This window comes from Pangasianodon hypophthalmus, chromosome 10 (genome assembly GCF_027358585.1).
Source record: "Pangasianodon hypophthalmus isolate fPanHyp1 chromosome 10, fPanHyp1.pri, whole genome shotgun sequence".
Taxonomy (NCBI): domain Eukaryota; kingdom Metazoa; phylum Chordata; class Actinopteri; order Siluriformes; family Pangasiidae; genus Pangasianodon; species Pangasianodon hypophthalmus.
Window position 1 is genome coordinate 6,417,626 of NC_069719.1, and position 13,994 is coordinate 6,431,619.

At 38.5% G+C, this 13,994-nt stretch overlaps 1 protein-coding gene across 1 annotated transcript in view; it reads right to left on the reverse strand.

Moving 5' to 3' along the window:
• The window catches only part of asap3 (ArfGAP with SH3 domain, ankyrin repeat and PH domain 3), a 50,616-nt gene extending 37,469 nt beyond the window's left edge, over positions 1–13,147 (reverse strand). Inside the window, exons 1-2 of the mRNA XM_034308142.2 lie at positions 12,538–13,147; positions 1,745–1,817 (exon numbers count right to left, since the gene is read on the reverse strand). Coding sequence (XP_034164033.1) covers positions 1,745–1,817; positions 12,538–12,663 — 199 coding nt within the window. The 5' untranslated portion in view covers positions 12,664–13,147. The remainder of the gene's footprint in view (positions 1–1,744; positions 1,818–12,537) is intronic.
• Between the last annotated feature and the right edge of the window lie 847 nt (positions 13,148–13,994).

The window sequence follows — 13,994 nt, forward strand, 5'->3', positions numbered from 1 at the left end:
CTGAGGGGGGATTGGACCCAATGAGGCCAGGAAACTGGGGCCTCCCTGACTGCAGTGCCTTTACCGGAATAAACCATCTGAGTTTGGTTAGGGAAGAGGGGGAATGAGGAAAAAAAGAGAGAGGGAGTGTGTGTTAAAAAAAAGGGAGGTAGGTAATGTAGGGGTCTACAGCCAAACTGTAGCACTGTGACTCATATCTGCTTCCCAAATGTGAAGAATTCTGACTGTTAATGATCCATTTCCCAGAAGCACGCATCATACAGGTCAGCTTTAAAAGCAGAACGAGACAGAGAAAAACAAAAACAGAGAGATATGGCTGTTTGCTCTTAATGAAGTTCCTGGATTGGAGGAGTTTACATAGCTTGCAGATCTAGCATAAAGTTTCCATATTTTTACAGTGAGTCGTCATGAGTCGTAGAAGAGGGGAAAAAAGGAGGGAGGAAGAGCCAATATGGTGTCAAGACCCTCAGGTTGCAGAGCATGTAGTCATGCAGTCTGTGTACAGAACCGGACACCAGCATGCAGCATTTAATTTAATTTAATTCTCAATTCTCATTTGCTAGAAATTGTGAATAATTTCCTATAACAGCAGCTCTGACAGTAGTTCTGGCTGTAATTCAAATAACAGGCCTACGTTAATGTGCTTGTTCTAGGAAAATGCATAATTGTTGATATGTTGAAGCTTTCTGTAAGGAGTCAGCGCTTTCCACCACAGGAAAGTCTTCAGGACAGAGGAGTTTGGGCTTTCTGGTTTTCCCTGTAACATGATGAGCTGCATTTTTTTTTGTCATATTAACTTCAAGAGAGAGAAAAAAGGGGGGCTGGCAGGGGAAAGACTGTTTATAGCTGCTAGAACACAAGTGTAAAATGGTTACAAACTAGGAGGCATTGTTCATTAATACATTAAAATTCTGTTTTTATGTAAATTTTGTTTTTATGTCACTGGACAGTCATAAAAAGCATTTCACTGCATGTTATACTGTGTATGGTTTTGTGTGTGACCAATAAAATTAGATTTTTAAATATCGTAATCGTTGGTAAATTACTGCGGTATAAAAGAAATACAACACTTCAGGACGCACTGTTATTGGAAAATGATTATCTTCGGGGTAGTACTGGTAACTGTGCCACTGATGATTTTCGTATTACGGCATGTCCTGTCATGTTTTATTCTTTATGTAATACAAGTCCGATAATGACGCACAAGCTCGGGGTGCTGGAACGTGGTGTTGGGTGTGGCAGATCCCTGGAGCGGAATAGCATAATTTTAAATAAAGGGTTGGTGTTAAAATGAATACTTTATCAAGGTGTACAGGTGTGGTTAATGTTGCTGCTGTGATATCCAATCAGAGCAGCTCCTCTTATTCCCTTGGCTTTTTATAACAACATACAATTAGATTTTATTTATAGATTTCATGGCAGTGGAACAAATAACTGGCTGGCTAATATCACAACTTACAACAAGTGCTCCTTGTGTGCTTTTGTGGGGTTTCACTCACATGTGTAACGGCTAATTTCTCATCTCTGTTACGACAAAAAAGTATGAAACGTAGTAATTAGTTTTGCACGACATTCTTCTCATTCTGTTAATTCTGTGACCTTCCATGCATAAGCATTCCTGCAACATCTGTCTTATTCACACTGAGCTGCCCCAGCTGAGCTGTTTCCTCTGTAACATGCCATGATTAAAGCAGTACTATGTGTTGAGAGATTTGCGAGAGAAAGAATAAACTCAATCACTCACTGAGGCCAGAGCTGTGGATGCCCTTCACCATCTTCTTCATCCTCTGCAGAGAGCTCTGGTCCTGCTCCAGAGTCTGGGACACAAGAAATAAAGATCAGTATTAAAGCATTCAGTAAAACATTCAGGATGATGAAGGGGTCAAAGGGTGAGGTTTTGTGGATTTGTACATAAATCGGGGCTCATTTTTATAAACAACAATTCTGATGTTAAATCTAACCGACCTTATGAGAACAATCAAGGTTGTAAGAAACACCCCTTTTCAGTTATCAAACTCAAGCCCCTATACCTACTACTCAATATATATCTGCAATTCACAGCAGAGCCGTAACATAGTGAACACCTGCATTCACCACTGCACAGAATGTGTGGACTCGCATCTCACATGGCCTAAACACTGGTTAAAATCAACACCTAGCTCCTGAGGTCGATGCAAATCAGACACGTGTTTAAAAATGATTCTAAATGTGTCGGGTGTTAGCATAATTCAATAATTGACTCCAAATGTATCGTCCAGCGTAGAGACCTACAAATATGTTGGGGGGGGGGGAATATCAATGGAGCCCAAAGACAAGAGGGATAGGAGAATAAGGATATTTATATATAATGCTATAATTTCTAAATTTGCAAAAAACAGATATACTATATATCCAAAGGTTTGACACCTGACCATCGCACCCATGTTCTTGTTAAACATCCTATTCAATTCAATGTTATCCTATTTGTATAGCACTTTAAACAATGACCATGATCACAAAGCAACTTTACAGAAGCTGCTATCTCAGATTTAGTTCCTAAATGCTGTTATAATAAGCTCCACTCTTCTGGGAAGGTTTTTCACTAGATTTTGGAGCGTGGCTGTGGGGATTTGTGTTCATTCAGCCACAAGAGCATTAGTGAGAGCAGGCACTGATGTTGGGTGAGGGGGTCTGGGGTGCAGTCAGTGTTTCAGTTCATCCCAAAGGTGTTCAGTGGGGTTGAGGTCAGGGATCTGTGCAGGACACTCGAGTGTTTCCGCTCCAACTTTGGCACACCATGTCTTCATGGAGCTCGCTTTGTGCACAGGAGCACTGTCATGCTGGAACAGGTTTGGGCCTCTTAGCTCCAGTGAAGGGAAGTTGTAATCCTACTGCATACAAAGACATTCTATACAATTGTGTGCTTCCAACTACGTGGCAACAGTTTGGGGAAGAACCACATATGATGGTCAGCTGTCCACATAACACGTACTTTTGGCCATATAGTGTATACTGTACATGTTATTGGATTAAAAATCTAAGTTTCCATTGATTGTATAAGGAAGTGGCGGCACAAAAGTTACGGCTTTGGGTTACTGATCAGAAGGGCAGAGGTTCAAGCCCCAGCACCGCCAAGCTGTCACTGTTGGGTCCTTGAGCACGGCCCTTAACCCTCTCTGCTCCAGGGGTGCTGTATCGTGGGTGACCCTACGCTCTGACCCCAGCTTGTTAGGAAGATATGTGAAGAAAAGAATTTCACTGTGCTGTAACGTATATGTGACAAATAAAGGCTTCTTCTTCTAATAAAATAAAGTTAGCATAAGCTATGATATCTCAAACATGTATCTAGAAGCCTTATTTTTAATTTAAAATGAGTTTGTTAACTAAACAGATTACAGCAATGCAACGTTTTCTAGTGGCTTTTCAATGTGACGCAAACCACACATTTTCTCAGTGACCATTCCTTTTTAGCACTCATTCTAAGAAGAACTTTTCTATCAACTATGAGCGCTAAGGATACACCCTTAATCTACACCTTCACCCTCTTGAGTTCTTCCTGGACATACTGGTAATGTAGACAGGTGAGTCTGCTGACTCAGCAGTAATGTCCTCCAAAAAACACATTCTCAATCTCACACAGACAGGTGAATCAAAAACAGGCTTGTAGAGAACTGTCTCGTTCTCTAGAGTCGGAAAGTTACACCCACTGAGATGACGGCTTACGCATGAACACTCATTTAACCTGTTAGTCCATTACAAAACCACAGGACATAAAACCAGAGAAATACTACATTCACTTTAGCTAAAATAACACAACAGGTGACCGGGGCAGGGAAATATACGGATAAAATGATCTATATCATGAAACATTACATCACAATATGCCTTAAGTAGAGTGTCACAAGTATTGAACATTGAACATCTGAGTAGATAATCACAGCTTTGTTTATTGTTATACAGGATAGCATAGAAAACTTTATTGCTTCTAAAAGCCTAAGTTTCAAATATCAAGTATCTAAATCAAGTCTTAAAATATAATATAAAACATATAATATTTGCCATATTACCCCAGTCTTATTTATGGAAGCATGTCATTTTGTACATTTTATAAATAATTAAGAGCTATAAATTTCTTGGACCAATTATGTGACACTGCGTGTCCAGTGTCCTCCAGATCCTTAAACCGCAGTCCTGTTGAATTCTCGAATCTGTTCAGTAAGACGTTTCAGATTCATTTTCTAACAGCAGCTCTGAAAATAATTCCAGCTCTAATTCAAATCACATGTTTGTATTACAGTTGGGGTCATAAGTTTACATACTGCACGCCTTGCAGATTCTGCAAAATGTTACAAAAGTAGAATAAAAATTGCATTTTGTTTTTTATTTAGTACTGCCCTGAAATAAATTTCACATAACAGATGTATACATATAGTCTACAAGACACAATAATAACTGAATTTACACAAATGAACCAGTTCAAAAGTTTACATACGCTTGATTCTTAACCCTGTGTGCTGTTACCTGGATGATCAATGACTGTTTTTATGTTTTGTGATAGTTGTTCATTAGGTCCTTGTTTGTCCTGAGCAGTTAAATTGCCCACTGTTCTTCAGAAAAATCTTCCAGGTCCTGCACATTATCTGCTTTTCCAGCATCTTCTGCATATTTGACCCCTTTCCAACAGCGGCTATATGATGTTTAGATCCATCTTTTCACACTTAGGACAACTGAGGGACTCATACACGACTATTATAAACGGTGCAAACATTCACTGATGCTCAAGAAGGCAACATGATACATTAAGAGCCAGGGGGTGTAAACTTTTGAATAGGATGATTGGTGTAAATTGTTATTTTGTCTTCTGGGAAACATGTAAATAGCTTCTGAATGGCAGCACTAAATGGAAAAAATAAGCTCTTTAAACAAAATAATAACCAGGAACAGCAATGCTACCCAAGGTGCCACCCTATTGCCCCATGTACAAATGTATTTCTGAATCATTTTTAATAAAGTAGTTTTTACTGAAATTTAATTTGTTTCCCCCTAAACAAGTAGATTTCATGTAGAATTTAAGAGAAGCAGCAAGGAGCTTGGACTATTTGTGGAATTTAAGAAAATCCTGGGTGAAGCTCCTCATGAAGCCATTTGAGTGCTCAAAGCATCGTCGGGAATACTATTAATAATATAGAATATAAATTAGTTTGGATTTGTTTAACATGACTTTTCACGGTAGCGTTATTTCGTAGTGTTAATGTCTTCATTATTATCCTAAAACAGTAAAAAATACAATAAATTGAAGAAACCTACGAGCAGGTGCGTGTCCAAACATTTGGTAGTGTGTCTAAGTTTAAATCAACAGAAAGGAAGGAAGAAAACTATTATTCTTTTCAAAAAGATAGTACTCTACTCTACTCTACTCTACTCTACTCTACAATGGACTGCAGTAATGGAGCACAGAGGGAACAAAAAGGGAGCAGAATAATAAGAGATACAAGTTTTACATTGTAACAAAAGAGAGAAAAAAAAACCCAGACACTTTCATCCCAATAACTACTGACTACTGGCACATTCTAAATAAAGTGTGTGTGTAAAAGGGAAAATGAACATGTCCCAGCTGGCGTGTTTGTCGACGTGTAAACGGAGCAATCTGGCCATGCAGGTTTACATCCAAAGAATTGAAACCACCCATGATACACTGGTGCCACTGGTGTAAATACATTCTACTTGTTCATACACAGTATAACTCTGTATGAGCTGTCTGTTTACGTCACATTCTCAATTACAGACGGCAGAATCTGATATAGCAGACAAGCTTCAAATATCAAGAATATAACAAGTCTTTAAATATCATGACATAATATTTTTGGCATATTTTCCCACTCTTACTTATGGAAGCATGTATCTATTTTATAAAAAATTAAGTACTGTACATTTCTTGGACCAGTTATGTGACACTGCTTGTCCAGTGTCCTCCAGATTCTTACACCACAGTGCTGCTGAATGCTCGAATCTGATTGGTGAGATGGTGTAGATTAATTTCTATAACAGCAGCTCTGAAAATAGTTACCGCTCTAATTCAAAACATGTTTGTATTATATTCTTAGGGGGGGAAAAAAGAGTCAGGCATCACTGGTAACCCATGCAATATAATTCTTGGGTGCATAAAAATATGTTTTGAGACGTAAACCCATAACATACTGTCATGTTTTGTCTGGGTGGTGTTTACGTCGATAACAGAGCTGTATGCAGTCTCATGTTTTTTGCAAATTTTGTAAACTTTCTATAACTGCACACTTCAAAACAAGTCTAAAGAAACGGAAATACCAATTTGTGTAAATATTGCGTGTTCAACGCTGCTTAGATTAGTAAGGAATACATTCATTACTTGACAGAAGTCAATACTAGAGCTAATTTCTGCCACATGACATCCCGACTTTACTAAGCTAGCATTAGTTAGTTAGCATGTTCTAATTAATTTATAACACACAGTATTGCTAAATATATTCCAGACCTTTTCACAAAGTTTTTCAGGTTAATATTTCAACTTCAACAAAGTTTGGCAACTAACCTAACCAATAAAGTAGAAACATGAAATGTGCTATGCATTAGAGAGACTTAATCTGTCCAGGATTTAAAACCTTATTGTCTTGAATCCATGTTACTTTTACAACACAATATCTACACATTTCCAAAACATGTTCAATATTTTCCTTTTAAAAAGTAGCTTTTTAAATCTATACCTTTACACATTTTCCAGACCCTAACCACTTTGGAAAAACCTATCTGTGCGTTTATAAATGTTGAGAAACTTGAGTGATTGTGAATAAACATGTTCAAAAAAGGAATGATTATTTTTTAAAAATGTGGAGTGACACTATATTTTGCTTTACAAATAAAAGTGGGTTAAAATGAATGATCCCCTGGATCAGATGCGTCAGTGTAGGGATTAGTAGACAGGAAACCCCATTCAATGTGCCATTCAAAACACGCGGCTAGGAATCTACTGCGTTCGACTCTGCTGTCCAGAACATTTCTGTTTACAGCCCTGAGCATTAACCTTGGATCTTTTGCCATCTCTCTTCTTCCAAACACGCTTATCAGGGTTTATCTGAGGTTATGCTAATCAGTAACAGACACAGGAGTCTGACTGATGTACACTTCCTAGTGCTGTGCACGTTTCTACTATCGATTATTGCGCACACACAAACACACACACACACACACACATTAATATACAGAACTGCTGAATGCAAACGTTTTCATCCCCATGGTTTTTGGATGGAACCAATGAAAACGCACATGATATGGCCAAAAATATGTGGACACCTGACCATCACACCTGTATGTGTTCCTTCCCCAAACTGTCGCCACAAACTTGGAAGGACACAATTGTATAGGATGCCTTTATATGCTGTAGAATTACAATTTCCCTTCACTGGAATTAAGAGGCCCAAATATGTTCCAGCATGACAATGCTCCTGAGCACATAGCGAGCTCCATGAAGACATGGTGTGCCAAAGTTGGAGTGGAAGAACTCGAGTGTCCTGCACAGAGCCCTGTCCTCAACCCCACTGAACACGTTTGGGATGAACTATGACACCGACTGCACCCCAGACCTCCTCACCAACATCAGTGCCTGATCTCACTAACGCTTTTGTGGCTGTATGAACACAAATCCCCACAGCCACAATCCAAAATCTCCAAAATTTCCCAGAAGAGTGAAGGTCATTATAATAGGAAAGTGGGACTAAATCTGGAACAGGATGTCCAACAAGCATGGGTGTGATTACAACAAATAGGGGTAAACAGAACTGCAACACAGCAACAAGACAACAATCCAAATTAAAAAGCAAAATCGAAAAGATAAAATACCAAAAGCAAGATGTCAGAGTTTAAACATGGTTATCTAGCACAGTTACAGCAAGAGGGAAATATCAGTGTCCATTCTGCAGTGGCCTCCACAGCGAAATTTCACCATAGATGAATGTTGCAATTCGGTGTCCTCTTAGTGTACTGTTTTGGCTGCTTTCTAAACACTCCTTCACCACTGATTTATATTAGTGCTTTTTGGCGTTACCATTGTAGCAGTAACACAAGCTGTGTTTGAAATTCCACTGATTGAAGCGATGAAGCTTCCTCGCTACATACACGAGACCGAAAAGCTCCCTCGTAGCACACATAAGAAACCATTCTGATCGAGCAGTTAGCTTGTCAGGAGAAGTTACTAGCTTGCTTGGGAGACTTTGTTTACCTCAAAGTTGCAAGCGAATGTGGACGAGGGCGACAGATTATTGACTATAAAGTGACAGAGAAGCTATTAGCTGGAAAGTGAATATTCACGATTTTACGAAGTTATCTGATTAGTTGTTTACTGTTAGCTAGCTAGCTGACATAGCTAGTCGTGTAAATCTACAGCATGTTACTTATCAGAGGAAGTGCCAACGTCAACGTGAGTGAGTTATGAAATACGAAACGTCACACCCTGTACTTAAAGAGTTTTAACACAAAATCAAAACAAATATGAGAGAAAACTTGTTTGTATGCTGACATTTTTGTTTAATGGCCATTAACAGGGAAAAAAACCCAATCTTTAAAAAAAAAAAAAAAAGAAAAAAATATTTTCAGAAATGTGTATTATGAAGCAATTTATCACTATATCCATATTATATCATTATATGATCCATAGTTTTTAAATGCACTTTTAGCTCATAAGAAACTGACTGTTCCAAGCTTCCACACTTCCAGGTTTCAGGCACGTGTTCAAAGCAAGCTCAGTCTGTCAACTTGGCATTAGTACAGCATAGCGTGCTGCAGGGAAATAATCTGAAGTGCATTTCTCACATCTGGGTCACACACTGACTGCAATTAGCCACCACAAATCAGCCAACTCGGCCAAACTCTTTGTTCACCAAGTGCTGATACCTGCTTATTCAAATTACATGCAAAGAATAATACACAACCTGGTGTGCTGTTACAGGAAAATAATCAATGCCCAGGTGGTGTGATGCAACCCAGTGCAAAAATCAGAGTTAATTTCACTACCCCGAAGATGATTATTTTCCTATAGCACCACATCCTGAAGTATGTTATTCCTTATACCACAGCAATCTGCAATGCCTTAAAATGTTTTAATTATCTCAAGAACATCACATCATGCTTTTTGTCCAGTTACATTTATTGCTCTGGAATTTCATTTCTACGATCCCTCGAGTTATAGCAGCTATAAACACCATCATCTCACCAGCCTCTCCTTTTTCTCTCTACTGAAGTTAATAAGAGAAAAAAAAACACAGCTTGCCATGTTACAGAGAAACTACAAAGCACAAAGCTGTTACATCTTTACTTCTGACTGTCACAAGGCATTAAATTTAGAGACTCCTTCCGAAAATGTTAAATAAGCACCTCCTCACAGAACGCTTCACCAAATCAACAACTGAACACATTTCCGTTATGTGCTAGAACACAAAGATGGTGTAGATGTTTCAATAGACAGCGTTCTAAATTGATAAATCACGGAAAAATAGCAATCAGGACTTCAGTATCACACGTCATCACGTGTATTGAGCATGTACTGTGCATGTATTGTGCAGCGGTTTACTTGCCTGATTACCTATTTATACTTTTTAAAACAAGGTTGGCTCTTATATTGATAAGTTTCCTTCTCTCTAATTCAAATCACGCAACTTTTAGCATAAGAACAACATCTGACAATCCATGATTACATATAAGACTGATAAAGGAATAGCCTGTAGAAAAAACAAATATACACAATTTTCCATATTACAGCAACTGTACGAAGGTTGGTATGTACGTACCTACATTTGCCTCATATACAATTATCACTCAACTGGAAAGCAAAACTTCAGTCTTAGCTAATAAACTACTTTTGGGTTAAGGGGAAGTAGTTGTTTTTTTTTTTTGTTCACAGTTTGTTTAATCAGGATGGTAAAAGATGGAGTGCAATTAGCGAAAAATATATATACACACACAATATGTTGAAATTTTAGTATTTTGTGCATGCAATTACTGGCACACTTCTACAATAAACAAAGACGTGCTGCACATATACGTGTGTGTGTGTGTGTACACATGTCTGTATAGCTCTTTCAAACTTCCTCTGCTGAGAGGCTCGAAAGACTCTAAGGCTTTAATCAAATTTAAACAAAAACAAACTCTGCTGCTCTCTAACCTAAACAACCTTTCAGGCCTCACACTGCCAGCCAACAACTGAACTTCTTACACACACGCACACACACACACACACACAGACACACACACACACACACACTCCAGAATCACCAGATATCTCCCTCCTTTTGTCAGAACCTTGCGAATGCTTCAGATCCACACAAACACACACAGTGCATTAAGTCAGTACAGCCCAGGTAATCTCAGTACTCATTCCACAACCACCCCATCATAAACTGCAGTAATGAGAGACTGAACTGAAATAATCCCTAATGGATCCACACACACACACACACACACACACACACACACACACACACACACACACACACACCTTCAACCCCATGGGATTCTTAGCTCATGTTGCCAGGGATCAAATATACAATGCAGAAACAGTCAGAATATAGTTACACCTTCAGACACAGTGTGCTCCCAGCAAGCCTAAACATCAGTCATGAGAAAAAAAGACAAAATAATATATATTTTATTACTGAATGCATGCATTTAAGCATGCTAGATCATGTTTCTCTTCTGTGGTGTGGTGAAAAGTGAAAGCGAATCTTTAATTATGTATCAGGTGGTAGTGTGATCAAGTTTAAAATTATACAGATAAAACCATAGATTACACCAGGGCATTCACACAAGACATGAGCATTGGTCTGTATTTAACTTAGCTTATATCTTAGAAGTGAAGACTTTTGGGTGCAAAACATTCCACATACTAGAGAGAACCTAAAACCAGTTTATATGTTTACACCCAAACGAAGGAGTGGATCAAGATCAGCTTTCTAGATCGGTTCTTCTTAAATACTGACCTGCTGCATCAGATTGAAAACAGACAGCACTCTAAACAATCCTAATGAATGTCTTCGCATTATTAGATGAAGAGAGATTCAAACTTCAGTAAATTTCACAGTAGTTCTAAGGGAGATGTTTATTTAACATTTACGGAAGGAGTCTCCAGTGTCAGCACTTTGTAACAATCAGAGGTAAAGCTGTAACTTTAAGTTTTCCATGAGAAAGTCAAAACCAAAGAGTCTCAACTTTGCAGTTTTTTTTCTTTAACATAAACTCTATTTTCTGTCTTATTGGCTTCAAATAAAAAAATCAAAAGAAGAAAGGCTGGTGAGGGATTACGGTTTATAGCTCTTTAATACAAGTGGTTTGTGGACATTCCAGAACACAAAATGTAACTATAAAGGGACAAAAAATACATTATATCATTCTGTAAGAAATAAAAATTGTAATTATTGGCAATTTGCTGTAGTATACTAAGGAAAAAAAAAAAAACAGGACATGCTGTTATTGGAAAATAATCAACTCTGGGGTGATAAAATATCACGCCACCCTGTTGTTGATTATTTATCCATAACATGTTCTGTCGTGTTTTTACTGGTAGTTTTACTACCGAGTCTTCAGTACGCTAGACTACTGTCATGCCTGAACGCTTATATTTGCCGTGCACATCCACTATATCATCCTCTTTGAATGTGGAAAGTTTCAGCTACCACTACTCTGAATCAGCACTAGTTTTTTTTTTTTTTTTTAAATATAGCTTCTTATACCTAGTTACCTGACCATAGACATGTACTGCTGTGATCACTGATTTCTCTGCTAAAACATTTTGCAGCATGAAAAATGATTTTTTAAGATCCAGACAATTGTGTAAATTGAATTAATGAAATACACAAAAATTATTTTCATTTCTCAAAGAAAAAATGATGAAATCATTTATCAACTACACAAATAGTTACACGAAAGAGCATGCTGTATTATGTTTTTTTGTTTTGTTTTGTTTAAGAAAAAACAAATTGCAAATAGTTAAGTTTCACTTCTGGTGTAATACTACAGTCTTCTTTACAGCTTAGCATGAGGACACCTGTACATAAGTGTACACCTTGTTTTTTCACACTGAATGTGGAAACTAGTACAAACTATGCCTATGTAGGTCTATATAAGTCTATGTAGGTCTATGTAGGTCTATGTAGGCGTGTGTAAAACCACTACGGCTACATGTGAGTTTTTGAAGGGTAGCTACACCATTTAGCTCTTTTCCCAACGTCTGAAAACTCCATGTTATGTAGAACAAAGGTCTCCAATGCTCCACTTTGTTATAAAACCTAAAATTAGCCACAGAAACTAATCTAATCCACTTCTAACCTGTTTTAAAACATAAAAGTTACCACACAACATGGTCAGGTTTTTAGTTCTTAGCTCTATAACTAGCTTAGCTTGTTGTTGTGATATCAAGTGTAAACATGGGCTGTTAGTTATGGACCGCTCGCGCCTCAGGTGCTGCCACTTTGCGGGACAGGTAAACGCACGCGCCTTGCACTGCAGCTGCAACTGCAAGCTCGCGCTCTCACTCACCTCCTCCAGGCCCGTCACTGTGCTCCGGCAGTCGCTCATTTTAGCCTGAAAACACGACGTGGACGGCGACGTTATGTCCTCATTCGCCAGCGACACGAAGTCTGAGATGCTCACTTTCTCCGGCATGGCTGCCCCAAAGTCCACGAGTCCAAACTTTCTTCAGCGAACCTTTGTTTTGTTGTTGTTGTTTTTTTTTTTTTTAATCAAATCAAACACGCAAGGCGCGCGCCCGTCCGAAACCTGTTTAAATCCTCATGAAAACATTTCCACAGTGGAAGAAGAAGAAGAAGAAACAGAAGCATATCCGCGAGCAGAAGTACGCAGAGAGAGAGAGGCGCGCGCTCCTCACGTCTCACTCTCCGCTGCTGTGTGTTGTCCTTTTTTTACTCTGTCCTGCAGCAGCGCGTGCTCGTGAGCTAATAGTTGTAGCGTCACGTGGGAATGTTTGGGTTGTCCATGCTAAATAGAGCGCGCGGTAAAAACAGAGGCCACAAAAGCCTATTGTCTGCGATATACTGCGTATACATACCTTCCTATTGAGGATATATTGAGCATTAACCAGTTTCACCACCAAAATAGCTAGTTAAAGTGTCCCTGAAAGCAAAACGGATGTTTCTGAGCTTTTTGTACCTGTCCCTTTGTGTTACGGACACCAGTACCATAGTATATCTAGAAAAAATAATAATAATAAAGTTTTGGAGATTGTCGTCTTAAAGCTTATCACTTTCAAGGAACCGTTTAAAATTTTCCAATGACTCATCCTGTCCTCATACTGTGTTTGTCCAATCAAATGCTCTCTAGAACATATATGTCCCGCCCCTGGGGGCGTGTCTTGTGCTACAGTAGCAGCTGGTTAGCAGGATCATCAGTGACTACCTTTACATGCACATCAATATTCCAATATTAATCAGAATTTGTCAATATTCTAATTAGCATTGAGTCATGCATGTCAACGCCACGATCTGATTGCCCAAGTCAGATTTAGACAATATTCTTATTCCCAAAATTCTGATTCCCACCCCTGGAATATGCCTGTTTTAATCGGAAATTTGTTGCATGTAAACACCTTATTCAGAAAATCCACTGAAAGCAGATATATGCACGTGCTCAGTCCGCAAGGAATTGTGGGTGCTAACAGATCCTTAGCTTAACAGATGCTTACCTGACCCTTTCCATTTTGAGGTGAGAAGTATTAGAGTCCTAAATAAATTAGTGTGAAAAAGTAGTAATAAAACTAATAACTGATCATACTCTATAACCAATGGCAACATCTTGAATCTCCTGGGAAATAACAGTGGGAAAGGAAAAGCGCATGTGTAGATCGGCATACTTACAACAACCATGTATACAGGAATATTCAGATACCTGTACGCATATAAACATTGTATTTGGAATATGGCTGCAACCCAAATATAGACTTTAAATGGAATTTAGTGTGTTTCTAGCTGTCCGTCTTC